At 37.6% G+C, this 18,835-nt stretch overlaps 1 protein-coding gene across 2 annotated transcripts in view; it reads left to right on the top strand.

Moving 5' to 3' along the window:
* Gabrb2 (gamma-aminobutyric acid type A receptor beta2 subunit) overlaps positions 1 to 18,835 on the top strand; it is a 248,619-nt gene that overhangs the window by 133,107 nt on the left and 96,677 nt on the right. For both annotated transcript variants that reach the window (XM_023713143.1, XM_004629407.2), the window contains exon 6: positions 9,199 to 9,281. In XM_023713143.1, the coding sequence (XP_023568911.1) occupies positions 9,199 to 9,281 (83 nt within the window). The remainder of the gene's footprint in view (positions 1 to 9,198; positions 9,282 to 18,835) is intronic.

The raw sequence follows: 18,835 nt of genomic DNA, 5'->3' as shown, positions 1-18,835 counted from the left end.
GTATGGGTTTATATGAGAGAGAGAGAAGGATGGAGAGAGAGAGAGAGAGAGAGAGAGAGAGAGAGAGAGAGAGAGAGAGAATATTAATCCATCATAATTTTTGTTTTCATTGGATGCTGCCTGCCTGCTAAAATATCAGCATGTGCTCATTAAACCTGAGGTGGAAAAGGACTGCCCAAATAGTTCAACGGATTAAAGCCTCTGCTTAGACACAGGGGCCCAGAGTTCAATCCCAAGGCCTGCCGTGCCAGCCCCACCCCCGGGACACACTGAGTTGGCTGATTGAGACTGGGCATGGTGGCGCATGCCTGTAATCACAGCACTTGGGAGGATGTAAATAGGAGGATCACCACAAGTCCAGTCTACTCAGTGAGACTCTGTACAGCTGTACATCCTGTCCTAAATACAAAAACAAAACAAAACCCTGAGGAGGGTGGCTTAATGATCACTTCATGGCCTAGCAGTCCCTCCAGCAGTACCCCTGCCAGAACTTCTATGCATGATGGGTGAGGACCACAGGGCTAGTGACTTTCATGGAATGCTGTTTAAGGTTTTCCCTTGTTCAGCACTCATCCCTCTTCTTCTCTGAGGTGGTGATCCTTAACCAGTATCCTTCAGGGTCTGCTTCTGGTGACTCTACCCTTAAACACAGAGCTTAGGGAAGACAGAAAATAATCAAAGGCACACACATATCCAGGGTAATTTCAAACAGTCACAGATATTCTAAAGGAAGAAAACTGGAGGTGAGATGTGGCCAGTTGTAGAGACTACATTAGTTAGGGCTATGAGAGAAGGCTTTTGGGGTGGATTGTTATGAACTGAGAGCAGAATGACAGGAAAGAGAGGCTTCATGTGAGGCCCAGTAACTCCAGAATGTAGGCAATGCTAGTTGTTCTGACAGTTAACGGGAATGTGAAAGTTTAAATACATTTTTGTGATATATTTGATCAGTGAGAGACCCAAGACAAATAACATGGCAAATGAAAATGGATAATCTGAGGAGAATGCAATGAAAGGCTTATTTACAAAGGTGGAGCAGCACCCCTGACTCCCCGAAGTAGGATCAGCTGGCTGCTATTGGTTCTGCAGAAGCCTGGTTCTAAAGAGGAAGAAGAAGAAATGGATGAGGGAACCTGGGCGCGGAATCAGCAAGCAGGAGATCTGGGGAAGTCTCCACTAACTGTACTTTTCACCTAATCTTAATCCTGCTGTGCTGACCACTAGTGAAATCTTCCTGAGCCAGAGATCAGGAGCCATGTATAGAATTCTCTGAAGAGTCAAGTCTTGAGGAATGGAGGGCAGATTGGTTAGGGACAGAGAGTAGAGCTAGAGGGGCAAAGGAAGGTATTCCTCCTGTTTAAGATTTTTTTTTTTTTTTTCCGGGACCGAGGATTGAACTATGGCCCTTGCGCTTACCAGGGAAGCACTTATTCTACTGAGCCATCTCCCCAGCCCCTTAATTTCTATTTTAGAAGAATATTTAAAAGGGATCTGGAAGAAATGGAGATCCCCCTACTGAGGCTGTAACTTGTGCAGATTGGCATGTGTCACTTCATTTTAGCTAAAAAAAAAAACAAAAAAAAAAACAAAACACTACAATAAAAGCCAATAAATCATTTCTAGCATGGTATTTTCTAATATGTCCTAGTATTGAAATAAAATTCAACAAATGTTTCAATGAATGTATGTTAAAGTAGCCAGTAGATTGAAACATTGTGTATGCTGTTATTCATGTCTTTCTGGTCTGTTTTGATTAAATATTTTATTGTATTTTGAAATCAAACTTTACTTGTTGGGGTACTCAGTGATTACTTTTTCTGAGAGACTTACAAGTCCTTTAAATAATAATTTAGAAAGAGGAGAGATTATTCTTAACTCTTCCAATAAGCATAGAATTTGTAGATGGGGCAGTTAAAAATGCAACATGGGAAGGATGGGATAACTAGACCCTAACCACAGAGGAAAGGAAAGACTGACTCTGGTATGGACATCCATACCCATTAATATGAAATGGGATTCCTATGTTCCCAGGGCGAGACTTCGTTAGATATTGTTCAGGCTCCACAGGCATGCTATTTGAGGAAATGTCTTCACAATATTGCCTGCATTCGTGGCAGAAGCCTGTGTATGTAGCCCTTTAATGGCCACAGTGTCTTTGTAGAGGATAAGATTCCAGAAAATCAAAGAGTCACAGAAGGCCAGACAGCTGCAGAAGAGTACAAATAGCTCTAATCTGAAATGCGTGATTTATCAAATGGGAACATGATTGCAAGCAATCTTACTTTTTTTGGTGATTACAAAGTCGAGCCTAGTAGTGCATGTGACTCTATATGAGGACTTCTAAAGAGCTTTTAAAAACAATTATGTTTGAGTTTTAGATACTTTAATTTAAGCCAAAGGCCTTCGTAGAGGTAAATCAAGAGGAGAGTACGACAAAAAATGCTGAGGGAGACCTTTAATCAGAGAGAATATTAAGTGGGACTCCTTGGGGAGAGGCTTGTATTTGCTTGTCTGGGGTGGGCTCATCTACATAATTGACTAAAACAGAATGAACAGCTGTGAAATATAGCATTTGAATGTGTGGGTAAAACAAAATTACAAATATACAAGGTCACAGAACATGTAATGTATTTTCATAGGATTAGAGAATTTCTAAGCTCATTTGGCATGCAAGAAACTGACCGATTTTCCAGAGATGTTAAATTTCATTTCCAAGGTCATCTAGGAAGTTAGTCACAGTGTACTAGTTAACTATGTAGATGCTGCAGTTCAACATCTTAGGTTCAAATCCCAGCTCTGCTCTGCCTCTCATTCTGAAAAAGGTCATTCCACCTTGGTGGAATCTGGTGTGTCTGAATTTTCTCATCAATAAAATGAGAATAACAGTTGTACTTAAATGAGATTATGCATTTCAGTAGCACTGGCCAGTGTCTGGACATATGAACAAGGTAATATTAGCTGTATTGTGATCAGGGAGAATGCCAAAGCTGAAGGCACTAATATCCTAGAGCAGTGATCTATGCATTTTACAAAAAGAAAGAACTTCTTGTGTAAGAAATTTCTAGGTGAGGAAATAACTCTGTGACAAAAATGGCCATGAAACATAGAACACTGGAGAGTCCTTTTTTGTTTTGTTTTGTTTCCCTTTGTTGTTTTACTTTTATTTCTTTTTTTATTAATTTTATTGGGAAACAAATAGCAATGAGACAGTTTCAAAACCGGTTAGTGGGGCAGTTTCAATAATTAATACATTGCATATTGTTGTCTTTGTAGTGGTTATTCATAGTACAAGATGCAGACATGATATCCTGTCCAACCAATACTAGTACAAAACTTTCTTCTCGTTGAGTTAAGAGAAAGTATCTGTATATCTATCCTAACTATTTTGTAAATACAGATACAAAATGGTCCTTCATTTGTTTTCCCTTTTTTTTGTTTAATTTTGTCAGAGATGGTTATTCCCTTGCCACTTAAATATTGTAGGTGCATGAATTCAACAAAATAATCCAACATAGTCTAGTAGTCCAAAATAGTAGTTTTCCGTAGGACTGGTAATGTCAGAAGTTGTTGACTTGAGCTGTTCATAGCTCAGCATATTAATATGGCTTCACTTTTCATACTTCATTATTATACTTTTCTGCTAGATGATTAAGACCAAGATACTTCTTTATGACAGGGTCTTGCTCTGCAGTTTCAGCCAGCCATGAGCTCACTACATACCTTGGGTTATCCTTGAACTCAGTCTCTTCCCTCCTCAGCCTCCTGAGCACTATGATAAGAGGCATAGGCCATCACACAGGGCTCTGGTGAAGTGTTCATGTAGAATAAAAAGACAAAACTGTATTTATTTAATTTTCTTTTACTATTAATTTTTTAAAATATTTGATTTGACTGTGTACCTTCTCATCTCACGTCACCTTTGCTTTTATACTCTCTCCTGCCCCCATCTCTTTCTTTTCCACTAATAACCTTCCTTCTACTTGCATGTCATATTTTTTAGATTTCATATTCCATGTAATATTAGTCTTTCTGAGTCTGACTTATATTCTCAGCATAATGATGTGAATCTACCCATCGTCTTTCAGGTGACAATATTTCATGATCTTTTTCACAGCTGAATAATACTCTACTGTGTATCTATACATTTTCTTTACTCCTTCATCTGCTGATAGACCCCCTAGGCAATTCCAAATTCACTACTGTGAGTTTTGCCACAATATGCAGTGGTATCCAGGTGCCCCTGTAGTGCACGCACAGTCTCTTTAACAAAAGACACTGGGAAAGGAGGATACTCACTTGTAGAAGATTGAAAAGAGATGCTTATCTTTCATTTTGCACAAAAATCAATTCACAGTGAATTTAGAAACCTAGGGATTAAGCATGGACCTTTGAAACGAATGAAAGAAAATACACAGGAAACACATGAAGCCACTGGTACAGCGAAACTTCCACAATAGGACCCCTCTAACACAGGGAATAATAGCAAGTATCAACAATTTGGAGTACTTCAGGTTAAAATGTTCTTCACAGCAAGGGAAACAACTAACAGAGTAGTAGCCTACCAAATGGGAGAAAAATCTTCCCAGCTACTTTTCTGACTTACAGAGAATATTTTTATCATCTCAAAAAATTAACACCAAAAAATGAAATAGCCCATTCAATAAATGGGCAAATGAACTAAAAATACATTGACTAACAGAAGCACACATGGCCAGAAAAAAAAAGTACATTAAAGAAATGTTCTTCACCTTGAGATATCAATGAAATACAGGTCAAATCTATTCTGAGATTCCATCTCACTTGAGTCAGAATAGCTATCATCAAGAATACAAAAACAAAACAAAATGAAATGCACACGCAATAAGTGCTGGCAAGAATGTGGTACTAAAGAACACTTCAGCATGACTGATAGGAAAGTATACTTGGAGAGCCACTATAGAAATCAGAGTGAGACACTGCTGGAAAGCTGAAAGGACAGCCACTGCCAGAAAGCACATTTGCTCTAAGCACCACCCTCTGAGCAAGGGACCATATGACAGAGAGGACTTAGATTAGATCTCTCAACTTCTCAAACTTTCCATTCATACTTTTGCTTAAATGAACACTTGAGTATTTTTCTGTTATCTGTAATTCTGAACATTGTCTACTTGAAGGCTTGTAAAAACATGTATTTGTGCATTTTTGGTAACTTGCCTCCTGAAATTTGATTGTTTGCCCTAATGATGATACCTATTGATTTTGGAGGATCTTCTTATCATTTGTAATTAGAATATCATGTGCTTTTCAGTAAATGTCCATTTTGAGCAAAGCAAAAATATTCTGTGCATTAGAACGATATTTGAGGGGCTGGGAAGATGGCTCAGTGGAATAAGCACTTCCCTGGCAAGTGCAAGGGTCTGAGTTCAATCCCTGGTTCCGGAAAAAAAAAGAACAATATTTGAATATAGCCAAGAGTAACATATCTGATTTTTGTAAATGTGTAAAGATATTGGACTGTTTTCTTGTGGAATAACTGTGTAGCTATCAAGAGAGAAAAGTCAAACAACATAGAAGCTCAAAATCATTGTGGTCTCTGGTTGAATTCCTAACAAAATTCTTACATGCTTAGCCATGTAATTTGACCATGTAATCCACCATTTAAAGTCTCTCATTAGGAGTCCGCTGGAATCCCGATACATTAACATAGATTGAGTTTATCCATAAGGCACAATGTCAAAGCTCTCTTTTTAGTTAATTGCTATCTTTGTCATCAGCAAACTTGAATCCAAATGTCAAAACCTCCATTGATGTGGTATCATCATTAAGCTTCAAGTCATAACGCTATAGAATATCTATTATGGCTTTGGCATAAAGCTTAGATGCTGGATCTCTGGATTTTACCGATGCCTTTAGTGAGTCTGTAGGTTCAGTACTGTATTCCAGTTTCTTATTCTGTGTTAGCATGTAACTCTTACACTATTTTAGGACACAGATTATTTGGGAATGACAGAGGCCAGTGGCATAATACTGTAGAGTTTATCCAAAGTTCTCTCTGAAACAAAGACATTTCACTTTTAAATAAATATTTCCCACATATAAATGAGGCACACTTTAGAGGCATCTTTGACTGTTTCTTTGATAGAAGACAGAGTTGACTTCATAGGTTTTACAGTGGTCTCAAAATTCAATCAGCAATGGATTACTACCAACCTCTGGAAAATAGCGTATGTATTCAGTAGTGGTTAGTGATGATGGTAGAAAAAGTTGTAGAAATTTTTATGAATTAAAAATCCCTTCCAATTTTTGTAATTCTATGGAAAATTCAGATGACAAATGCATATTTGCAAAATAGAGCAACTAAGAGTTAAAGAATGAAAATGATTACATGAAATCCCTCTTTTGTAGGATCAGAATTCCAAATGGAAGACTTTGCTGTGAGAATGTTTGCCTAATGCAATACCAGAAACTTATAATGTAATTGTTTTTCTAAATATTGACTGGGATACATTTATAGTATCTGCTAGCTTTATGAAGTACATTAGGCCATACAAAACAGCAAAATATTGGAGTAAGTATGAATAATGTTAGGAAGGCATTTTCTTCTAGTTTATTTTAAAACCATAAATATAATTCATTGCTCCTGTGATAGCATTCGTTAATTCATTTTTCTTGTTACTCACAGCACTAATACACAAATGTTAATTGTTACAACAATTAACAACATCAGTAGTCTGAACCACAACTTTTAGTAGCAATTTCAAAAGGCCTCATTTATAATTTAGCATTCTGTTTTTCTCTCTCTGTCTCTGTCTCTGTCTCTGTCTCCCTCTGTCTGTCTCCCTCTCTGTCTCTTTCTCCTATGTGTGGTGTTACTGGGGATTCAACCCAGGGCCTTACTCATGCTAGGGAAGCCCTCTACCACTCAGCCAAACTCACTAGCTTTCTAATATTTTGGTGTGTGTCCTTGTAACAGCCATGGCGTTCTTATATTCAGTTTATCAGATAAAGTTAGTTTTCTTTAGTTTCTGATGGAGATTAACACTTCCATTTTACACAAATAACACTGATATTTGGTATGCCTAACATATATCTAGTCTTATTTCCTTTAAAAATTTCTACTGAATATTGTAGGATTCTTTTGTAGCAGAAATTCAGATTATGTCCACTTGTAGGCACACGTACACAAACAACACAAAAAATCAGTAGATCAACAAGACATTAATCCAAATATTACATTGTCAAAATGAACTATAGTTATAGAATTGCAAACAAAGAATTAAATACAAATGTTAATTTCAATAAAAGTTACAAAATTTGAGTATTGGTAAATCCCACAGAAAGCAGAAATAGGATAAACTTTATTACTATTTATACAACATTACTGAATGGTTAAGTTTATATATTGTTAAAATATAACAAATTCTATAACCTAAAACATAATTAAAAGTTAAAAACAAGATAATGCAATAATTTTCAAAGTACAAAGACCAACAATGAGCCAAGGCAACTGCTTGCATCCTCATAAACTCATGTATTTATTCACTCAAAAGATATTCACTGAGTGCCTTACCATTGAATAGAATGGACTCTATACTCTTTATTGGAAGAACTAGTACTTAGAAAAACAAACAAGTTACCTCCAGATCATGGGAATTCCTTAAAGGAAATTAATAGGAATCTAGCATGGCAATACTTGGGGTGGCAGATTAAGAAGGGCTTTTTCATGGGAGGTGGTAGTGTTCAAAAAATCAGTAGAGAAGACTCAGTGAAGAGCAAGAAGATGAGTGTTCTAGGCAGAGAGTACAAAAGCAAAGGCTGAAAGCTGGGTGAGAACATGGCATGAGATGCTACTAGAAGGGGAGAAATAGGATAGACCCTTCCAGGCATAGAGGGCCATATAGCCAGGACCTCGAATTGTCTTGTATAAGCTACTGAAAGTTTTAATCAGGGGGTGAATAGATCTACTTATGTTGGGGAGGCAGTTGGATAGGCAGGAAGATGAAGCTACTCTGCAGACCTCAATGAGAAGCAGTGGGGACTCAGACTCTGAAGGAAGAAGTGGAGATGTAAAGGATTTGATGTAGAAGAGCCAACAGGACTTGCTGAAGTTAAGCAAGGAATCAGAATGAAAGGTGATGTAGGACACTTTCTTCTTATTTAAAAATAACAAAGCATAAATGTTATAGGAAAAAGAATCAACCCAAAGAGGCAGGAACCGCTTAAGTTAAGTTATTCACATCGCTCCAGTCTGCACATGAAGGGTGGAGAAACTGTCATACCAAACTAAGGAATAGACTCAGTTCACTTGGATTTCTGATTGATATAAATTGGATTTTAGAGGTTGTATAATTTCCTATGTACTGAGCACTATGATAGATTTTTTACATAAAGTTGAAATTGACAGTTGAGGTTTGCGCCTACATCTCTTGTTTTCTAGAACTTTATATTCTTTCATGGCTTTGTGTTGCCTTATTGATCAGAAAACACATTTAAAACTGTATGAGCTTGACTCATAGTAGGTCTTCAAAAGAAATATTAGTGAAAACTGATGACAGAGAAATGTACTGACAAAATAATGAGAGGTATTCATTTCTTCCTGATAAAATAATAGAAGTGCTAAGTATTCTGAATTAATACCTCTGCCAGTCTGTAGAAAAAGACAGGAAAATAAGGTGTCAGGACAATATCAGATTACTCAGGACAAAACAAATAAACTGACAGATAAAAGGCTGATCACGTGTCTTACTAAGCTTCTTTGTAATAGTGTACTATGTAGAGAGAGATGAAGATGATAGATTGAATATAAAATTAGATTATATTTCAGAAATGTAAGACAGAAGAAAATATGTAAAAGAAAAGGACTGTTCTTTGTCACCATCCCATTTACCTGTGATGCTCAGAAAATGGGTTCCTGGGACCCAGCCCATCTGAAGACATTCTGAAAGCAGGAAACTGCCCATCCACCAGGTTCACGTGACATTGACACAGGAAGGTAAAAGGACCATGCTTTGGAATATACGTTCAGCTTCTTTATTTTATAAATCAGCCTGAGAAATGTAAAGCAACCTGATTGTTAAAGGTTATATCATTGCTTTTCATTAGAGCCCAGTCTACATCAGTCACCTGCGGGGCTGGCTTTGGTCCACCCCATGCTCAGATATACTTGTCCAGCTCCAGCTGTGGGCCTGCTAACCAGAGATATCCCCACTTTTCTTCCAGAATCACAACCACGGCTGCCTGCATGATGGACCTACGGCGGTATCCACTGGATGAACAAAACTGCACGTTAGAAATCGAAAGCTGTAAGTCTTTCTGGGAAACCACCAGACTGAACTCTGCTTTAAGGCTGTCCCAAGGCAAAAGCCTCCTACACTGGTTCATGTCCAAAGGTCCTGCAAATCATCTCTTAGCTCATGAAGTTTAGCGAGCAAGCACTGACAGCATCTTCCATCAATAATAGTGCTGCATTCTCACTCTTGGCCCTAAATATGTGAGACAAATCTTTATAGATGGAATAACTTGGCAACAAAAGGGCTGTGCCAGGCATTTGAAATGCATAGTTGGTACAAACGCTTACACGAGGCTTGGAAAATCAATAGAAGTGGAAGGATATCACAAAATGTCCTAAGTGTTTCTGCCTCTCATAAACTTTCTCTGTTTATAATTATAAAGTAAATATGGCCTCCTAAATTAAAACATTCATAGAGTAATTTTAGGGGACTATTTTCTTATTGTATTTTTGGTTTTGGACACTATATTCAGTGTCTAAAGTTTACATTCATCTTGCTAGTTTGGGGTGTGTGTGTGCATGTGTGCACACAGGTGTGTGTTCTGCTTCATGTGCTGACTGGTGCAATTTGCTTTTATATTCTATGTCATAGTTTTAATTTCTGTGTTGATTTCATTCACTTCCATGTTGGACAGGCTAAAATGCTGGTTTTTTAATCTGTCAGCAGTAATAGAAGGTAGTGGGTTGAGGTAGAAGGGTGTTTTAAATCTCTTTTTCTCTATCAGTTATTTGGGATGTTTTTAGACATCATTACATCAAATATTAGGAAGCTGATAGTTGTGAAGAGTGGCTGGACTGCTGAAGAATTCCTCGCAGACTCTGTGAGGAATTTTACCTGTGGCAAGCATCATGACTCTATGACTGCCCCGAGCAAAATGGACCATGTAGGACAGATCATAGATATTTTCCCCCATTTCAAAAGATAGCTTCCAGGGATAATTAACTTTGTATTTATTTTGAAGAAACCAGTTGTATATTTATATTCCAGATCAGCATGATTTTCAAATTATCTTAGCCTCACAGAACTGATGGGATCTATTAATGAAATCTGTCTATAGGATTTCAATGACAATTTGTTTGCAAATAGCTTTAGGACATTGTAGCAATGCTGATTTTCTTGACTTATGGTACGACGTATAGAACAGTGTCCTTCAAAGTCCAGCTTCTTGGGTAGGCTCAAATTGCTGATGTAAGGGTGTTTTAGAAAAAGAATGCTTTGTACCACTCATGGACGTTTGTCATAAAAATAGCATGTGAGGTAATTTTGCTGAGATTTCATACAGCTGGATATGGGCGAAGTGCTTTCACTTATTGTATGTGCCTTAAGGTCTTCTTAAAACTCTCAGGTAACTAAATCAGGACTATTCTGTCTTAAGGAACTGAAGCCTAAGGAAATGAGCAACACCGAAGTGCTTCACGGTGTTATTAAATTGTAACTTGGACAAGATTATTTAAAAATTACCATGATAATTCGTACTATTCTGTATATCTCATTTCAATTTATAAAGACTTGGGAAATGCATATACATTAATTTACATCTTCTCTGTATGAATAGGTAAGCAGACAGAGAAGTTAACCTGACTTGTCAATCCAATATTAAGTGAGCTTTGTTACAGAGCAACTCTGTGCTGATGTGGTAATTGACAGCTGAATTACTTTAAGAAAGACATTGGTATTGGAGAGATTAGCAGATCCCTATTCTAATATAACCTATTCTGAATGTTAAGAACACAGCCTTATGTTCTTAGGGAAATTTGAAATTGCACTTAGCCAGAGAGCAAATCATTGTTATAGAGAATGAACTATGACAATGCATTAATAATATATGTGATTGCCAGGCTTTGTCATTAGGAGTTTACTAAGTATGTTAAAATAAGCATAACTTCCTGTCTCCCAGGTGATGCCTAACCTTGTTTGTCTACTCCTTTAAGCAGATCTGAAACATTCCCTCTCTACTTCTCCCTCCACCTTCTATTTTTTCTCTTTGTCCTCTCTGCTCTGATTTTTCTTCCTTTCTCTTTCCCTCCTTTTTCCTTTCTAGTGAAAATGACCCTAATAGTAGTATTGCTCAATGACTAGTACCTTGCATAACATATTAGAAGTACTGGTTCACTTTCAGAGATAATAAAAATAGCTATTTCTAAGAGGCTTGAGGAGGGGAACATTAGAAATGTGTGTATTGCTTTTATTGATTCATTTAGTTAAGAATTAAAAAAAAAAAAAAAAGGAAAGATCTGGCAAGACAGATCACTGGACTAAGCACTTGCTTAGGCAAGTGCAGGAGCTATGGTTCTAATCCCGGCACCACATGCCCCACTGACCCTGCCCCCGGGGCATACTGAACCAGTAACTAAATCTGAGTTTAGTGACACACACCTGTAATCCCAGTGCCAAGGAAGCTCAAAACAGGAGGATCACTGTGAGTCTAAGCTACCTGGTGAGACCCTGTACAAAAAAAAAAAAAAAAAAAAAAAAAAAGAATTTACTCATTCATTGAATATTTTGAGCACTTTATTTATAAGATATTTAATAATCTTTAGAAATATGAGAACAATAATAGACAATATTCTTCCTGTTTTTAATTATGTCAAAACAGATAGATATAATTTAAATAAACATAGATGAATATAAATCTGTATTAGTGATAAGTCTGCCAAGGTAAATATTTTATGCTAAAGAAAGACTATATAAAATTTTCTTCAATATAGAAGTGCTGAGGATTCCAGGTTATCGGTACAGACTATATTTACTTTATTAATTTTCTTAAATATAGAGGGATAGATTGTATTGTATTGTAATCCCAATACAATTAATGGGATTTCAGAAGTAAATGGGTTAATGGGTCTAGTGATATTTATCTCTATACATTCTCAGAAAAATAAATTGTTAAAAAACAAGAGAATCCATTCCAAGGTATTTCAATCCTGCCTTTTAATGCTGCCTTTACTCTGTATGTAGCATGATCTATCTATCTATCTATCTATCTATCTATCTATCTATCTATCTATCTATCCATCTATGTATCTATCCATCCATCCATCTAATGATATAGATAGATAATGTTTTTCTTCATCTTATTCTGCACCTTTCAGTAGTGATTGGGAAAAAGATTAGAATACTTGTACATTTTTCTAGGGAATGTCATGCTAAATGCACCAAATGCCAACTATTCTATTAAACAAAATTCTTTTGCATCTTCTTGTTTAGGAATGAATTCTAGTATAAAAATATTGAATTGTTCCAGGCATGTCAGTGTTTCACAATACAAGGGTTGTCAAATATAATTTAAGACTCCTAGTGCAAGTCAAAGATTTCTGTTTCAGCAGAGTTCTGATCACTTCGTAAGGACACAGCATGCTATTGCACTGTGAGGTCCATTAGTATGTTCTGTTCAAGAGAAAAAAATCAGTGAAGATGATGTAGATTACATGTTTTTGAAATGTGAATAGTAAGGAGCCTACTCTCTCATGTTTTGTAGCAACTTAACTTGGCTGTACGAAACTACAGAATTCTGTCAGCTGGATCCATTGATAGATTGCCAAGTTGCTAAAATCTCAAGGTCCTTTCCGTCTCATTTATTTTTATTTATTTATTTATTTTTGGCAGAACTGGGGATTGAACTCAGGCCCTACACTCTTGCCAAGCAAGCGCTTATTCTACTGAGCAATCTCCCCAGTCCTTCTCATTTATTTTTAAATGTGCTTTTATCTCATCCCCCCCTTTTTTTTTTTTTTTTTTTTTTTGGTAGTACCAGCAATCGAACTCAGGACCTTATGCTTGCCAGACAACAGGCAAGCACTTATTCTACTGAGCTATCTCCTCATCCTTTGTCTGGGTGTGGTGCTGGTCAGCCTCATATCTCAGAAAATCGAGTGTGCGTTTAGGACCCTCACTCTCAATATTGCTGTATGTTCATCAGTCCCAGCCTTTGTGAGATAGGTAATGAAACCCCAAAGTGTAGAACTTTCTGAGCAGCTGTTTGTAGGAAGCTTATGCCAAAGTTAACTCAGATTGGCAGGTATCTTCTTTTAAGATCTTAAAAAATAGTTCTGGCCCTGCCCCTGTGGTGGGCTGAAACAGAGATTGAGACTGGGTGTGGTGGTGCGTGCCTGTAATCCCAGCAGTTGGGAGGTTGAAAACAGGAGGATCATTATGAGTCTGATCTATGTAGTGAGACCCTGTAGACTTTGTACTAAATACATTAAAAAAAAAAAAAAAAGCCCACACCCTGCCCTTTGTGACAACATCAGACACTTTTTTCCTGGCCTCTCAAACTCACTGCTTATGTAAATGACATTGAGAAAGTCATCCTTACTTTAGCCTCAATTTCCTCCTAGGTAAATTGGGATACTGACATCTTCCATGTAAGGGTATTATAAGATTAAAAAGAAATATTTAAAAAATCTGTATTAGTTAGTACATGGCAGATATCTTATAAGTAGAAAGTTCAGTACTTACTGTTGTTACTGCAAGAATACAACTTCCACGAGCTCAGCGCTGCATCACCTTTCTCCACCTCTGCGGAGCTTCCTCTGCCCTTGCAGGGACATTCCAGGTAAGTCTCATTGTCTGTAGTTCTCTCTGCCTCTTCAAAGAGTCTTTCTCCAACTGTGCCTCAGTATAAAATGCAGATTAACTTCTGCTACAGAAAGCAGAATTAAAAATTAGCTTCAGAGCCTAAATGTAGATATTGAAATAGACTTTGATATCCATGCTTGGACGAAGCGAACGAACAGGCCATTTGTGGATATAATCTCTTAAAGATTTCATTTACATTTAAACAGTCCAAAAACAGCAGTCACGACCTGCTGGACATCAAACTGTGAGAGTGGGAGAGATCCTCGCTACACACACCTCTCCTTTCCAGAGATGTTTATTGTGTTTTATGAAAGCAAAAACATAAACCATGTCTTTTGTTGTATTGAATTCTAATTTGAATATCATAAAGCAACTTGTTAGGATGTGGATGGAATCAAGGCTATATTTTCTTTATCAACAATTTCATTCCATAGCACTCTACTGAAGAAATCAGTGTAGATTACATGTTTAAGCATTGGAGGTATTGAGTATAAGTATACAGTAGCAAGAGGTTAACATACTTTGGAACCAAGTTACCTATGTAGTAGTTATTATAGCAGTAATATTTTTAAGAAGTTAGAAGAAAGCAGAGTGCACTGTGTTCTTCAGCCCCCAAGTAAAAATCTATGGCATTTTGGAGTATGTCAACAGACCTCTGACAGAAGAAGCAGGGACCAGATGGCACTCTGCATTAGCGTGGGATTGTGATAAGAGGGCATTGTGTGAACATAGATAGACCTAGTCAGTATGGGCTCCTCAGAGTAACGAAGCACGTCATTGCCTTGTTCAAGCTGTGGTTCCTCTTCTGTGCAATATGGTGATTGTTGTACGTGCTGGGATAGATACATGAGGTGCAGACTTTCTGCAACACTAGGTACTAATGTCTCCGTAAGCAGTAGCGCTGGTTATTATAGCACCACCATGACTCCCGTTGTATTACGCCTGGACCATTATGCTCAGTTACAGCCACAGCGTTTTAAGAGGAATATTTAGCAATCCAAGCAAGGAACATGTAAGTCATATATAAACTGTGGAATTTGAAGAAGGAGTGAAAGAAACTGGAATTAGGGACTGGGAGCTGCTGCATTGTTTGCCTGGGATATTTTCAGATTAGTACAGAATATCCTCCTAAGGAAACAGACTCTATCTGCCCTAAGGGCAAAGCTAGACTAATGGTAATCTATGTCAGAAAGGCAATTTGGGACTGAAAAATGTTTAAAAAAAAACCCCAGCTCATAGCAGTTATACATGGTGAAAATCAGATGATTTGATAGATTCTGCGAGAATCTATTTTCTATTTCCTATGAGTGACAGGCAAGTGTTGGGCTTAGACATGTTGTAAATAGCAGTAGGTTGAACGATATTTGGCACCAGCAAAAAATTAGGGACTTTAATTAAAGGACAGTGGCACAGAGCAACAGTGCTGCTGAGGAAAAGAGGACAGTCACATGCTGCTAAGGTAGATTTCAATTAGCTCTCCCCCCATCCCCCACCCATACCAAGCACTCTGTGTGTGTGTGTGTGTGTGTGTGTGTGTGTGTGTGTGTATCTCTTGCTATTTAAGCTAAAAATCTCTCAAATTTTCCTCGTAAGAATACAACTCTTAGTTATATCTATGCAGACTAAGTCTAAGAGCCTACATTTTTTTCTGTCTTTCTAAATTAAATTAGAAGCCCCTTAATTAAATTAAAGCCCCTTGTATTTTTATCTTTGATCTGCCTAAGATTCAGCAGAAGGCATCTGTGTGTGTGTTCCTACGTATGTGCACACGTGTGTGTGTGTGTGTGTGTGTGTGTGTGTATCTGTGCACACAGTGCACAGAGGGCATGAGTGGAGCAGAAGCACTGAATAATGAAGCTATTTAGAATTTCAGGTAATCCTTGTGTTATTTTGAATTAAACAGGAACTGAGTTTGTGTTTAGAACTTCTGGTGCCTCGTTTTACATTATATCTGACCTTCATGGGTGGCTGGACTTGAGGACTTTTGTCTTTACATTTTTCTATTATTTGAAGATTAATAACTTGGATAAAAGGATGTGTCATGCTACTCATAAGTCATTTTGTAATAGCTGATATGCTGTGTTAACTTCTTTGTTTGGGTTTTTTTCCAGACCTGGGGATTGAACTCAGGCCCTTTTGCCTGCCATGCAAGTGCTTATTCTACTGAGCTATCTCCTCAGCCCCTGTTGTGTCAACTTGGGAAGAAGTTTAACTAAGTAATTCAGCAGTTCTATGTCCTGGGGTGTAGAGGACATGCCCTTACTGCTCTAGGATGTTGTGGACTGTGTCAACTTGAGAAGTTTAAATGTTTAACTCCATGACTCAGCAAGGTGCCGGGGGCCTCACTTGCCCTGTGCCTGTGTAAGAGGAGGGTGTGGACTTGCTATGAGCTGTACATGCCACCCTGGATGGCTGCAGCCTGATTACAATATAAAAGAGGAAAAGAGGCTTGTTCTTCCCTCCTGTTTTGTTCTTGTTGCTCGTGCTGCTTTCTGCCACCTTGAGTTGCTGCCCCTGTGCCAGGCAACCCTGCCTTGGAGCCAGCTGAGCATGGACTGAAACCTCCACAAACTGCGAGCTAAATAAACCTTTCCTTCCTTAACTTTGGGGGTCAGGTATTTTGTACCAGCAAGGAGAGGAAAGTAGTCTTTCAATCTCAAGTGAGGATTTTTACCCAATAGAGGGAAATCTTTTTAGTCACATTTTTCATTTTCTCTGTTTTCTATTATCATTCAGAGGTTCCCATGAGATAGATCTGAGGTCTTCTGCATCTGTCTACAGAGATCTGAAGTAAAATGTATGGACTTCTATCCTCTAGATTACTGCTATTTATTTTAAATTAATTATTACCAGTACATTTATTATTCTAGCAATCATGATTTCTAAGATCTTTATTCATTGATTGCTCAGTTCCCATGGTTGCTTGCTCCACAGAATGTCCATTTTAACAATATCTACTCAAATTATTTTATAAATTCACTTGTGCTCCCTTTTGTGATTCTTTGGTGATTATGTATGTTTCATTCCTTCCTGTGCTGCTGACAGTCCTCACATGTCTCCTGATCATGGTAATCAGGCCATGTTTGTAAATAAAGCCCTGTTTGGATGGGAACAAGAGGCTGATATGGGTTTTCTAAATGGCCTTGGGTTTCCTCAGTACTTTTATATGATGGTTGTCACTACAAGCCTCCCATTGAGCATGCTCAGTAGCTCCTCTCTAAAAGCTGTCATCTGAGGTGTCAGGTTATTTCACTCTTCCTTGAGTGGAACTGGTGCAGGTGAAATTCGTTATTCTCCACTTATAGAGGTGTCCGAGGCTGGTTCATTTCAGTATAATATTTAAATTAGAAATCCACACAGGCCCACTTTTTTATACTCATTCATTCATTCATATTTTGAGACAGGCAGGACTTGGACTTGCCATCCACCTGCCTCAGCCTCCCAAAGAGCTGAGATCACATACATTCTAAGGTGCTTTCTCACAGCATATTCCTGGGTACAGTCTCCATAATCAATCACATGGAGGGAAGACAATTACCTCTGATGGGTCCATGCAGTTCCTGCTGACTAAGTCTGGGGTAGAGATTCTCAGGCTTGCTGCTCCAGAGAGCAAATTCATTTGTTTGTTTAGTAGGAATGATCAGACCATACTGTGTGCCTGTGAATTAGTAATTTTGGAAGCTTCACCAGTATTGGCAATGAACAGTTAAAGTTGGAAATGAGTGCTTAGTGTCCTCAGGGCCCACTGAGCAGGCAGATCTGCACAGTGTACACATGTATATTTACAGATATGTAACTATCATACCCAGTACAGTACATTTACATGTATACAACTATCCTATCCTATATATAGTCTTATTTAAATTAATTGTAATTAAATAAAACTAAAAATTTATTTCTTTTGTCCTGTTAATCACTTTTTAGTTGCTCAGTAGATCCACGGTGCAGTGACTGTTGTACATGACATTGTAAATGGGAAGAGCTTTCCATCACCTCATAAAAGTCAATTCAGTAAGACTAATGTGTAGGATCGGTTAAGAGAAGGTAAGGTGCTGCGCCATAGAGATGACCTATCATTAGAAGTATTTTGATAGTGTTTCACAAGAAAGAGCCTACTCAGACTCACAGTATTGAGTTCAGTCTCTCTCTGCTTTCCCTCTGGCAGGGCCAGCAGCGGCTCCTGCCTTGGAGCCAACTATAGGCTCAAACCTCTAAAAAATGGTGAGCCAAATCTCTCCTTCCTGAAAGTGTGACTGTGGAGTATTTGGTCCCAACAATGAAGGAAGTGACTAAGGTATAGGGCCAGAAATGTTAAAAAGGAAGTCTGAAATTGGAATGTAGTTAAGCTTATATTATTTTTTAAAAACTAAACCCAATTTTCAATCTCAGACTTATACTTGACTAACACTTACTTATAATGTCTATAATGATATAAGGTAAATGGAAAATATTTTTCTAAGATAAAATGAATGGGTAAAAGCAGAAAAAATTTAATCTTTAAGGAACTTTAGAATTATGTAGCCTGTCATTACTGAACAGGTAGGGCAGCATAACACACCTGCTTAGAAGTGCTTGTCTCTGCCAACTACTTATTTGCTACTATTAAATGTCATTGTTTGCAAGGTTCACCTTTATATTAATAACATTAATAAAGCCCTCTATTTTTTTCAGTGATTTTCTTTCCATAATTTTATTGAGAAACAAATAGCAATGAGACAGTTTCAAATCAAATTGGTTGGACAGTTTCAATAATTAACACATTGCATACATTCTTCCTAGTGGTTAATTGCTATACAATATGCGGACTTGATATCCTATTTATAAACACCATTAGAACAAGTCACTCTATTCATTAAGAGAATGTAACTATATATCGATCCTAACCACTTTGAATACACAGATACAAAATGGACATTCATCTGTATCCCCTTTTTTGTTAAGTTCCGTTATTTGAATATTATATGTGTGTAAACTCAGCAAAATATTCT

Source organism: Octodon degus, unplaced genomic scaffold, assembly GCF_000260255.1.
Source record: "Octodon degus isolate 3935 unplaced genomic scaffold, OctDeg1.0 scaffold00029, whole genome shotgun sequence".
NCBI classification, from domain to species: Eukaryota; Metazoa; Chordata; class Mammalia; order Rodentia; family Octodontidae; genus Octodon; species Octodon degus.
Note: the sequence above shows the minus strand (reverse complement) of the source record. Positions and strands in the feature narration are given on the sequence as shown.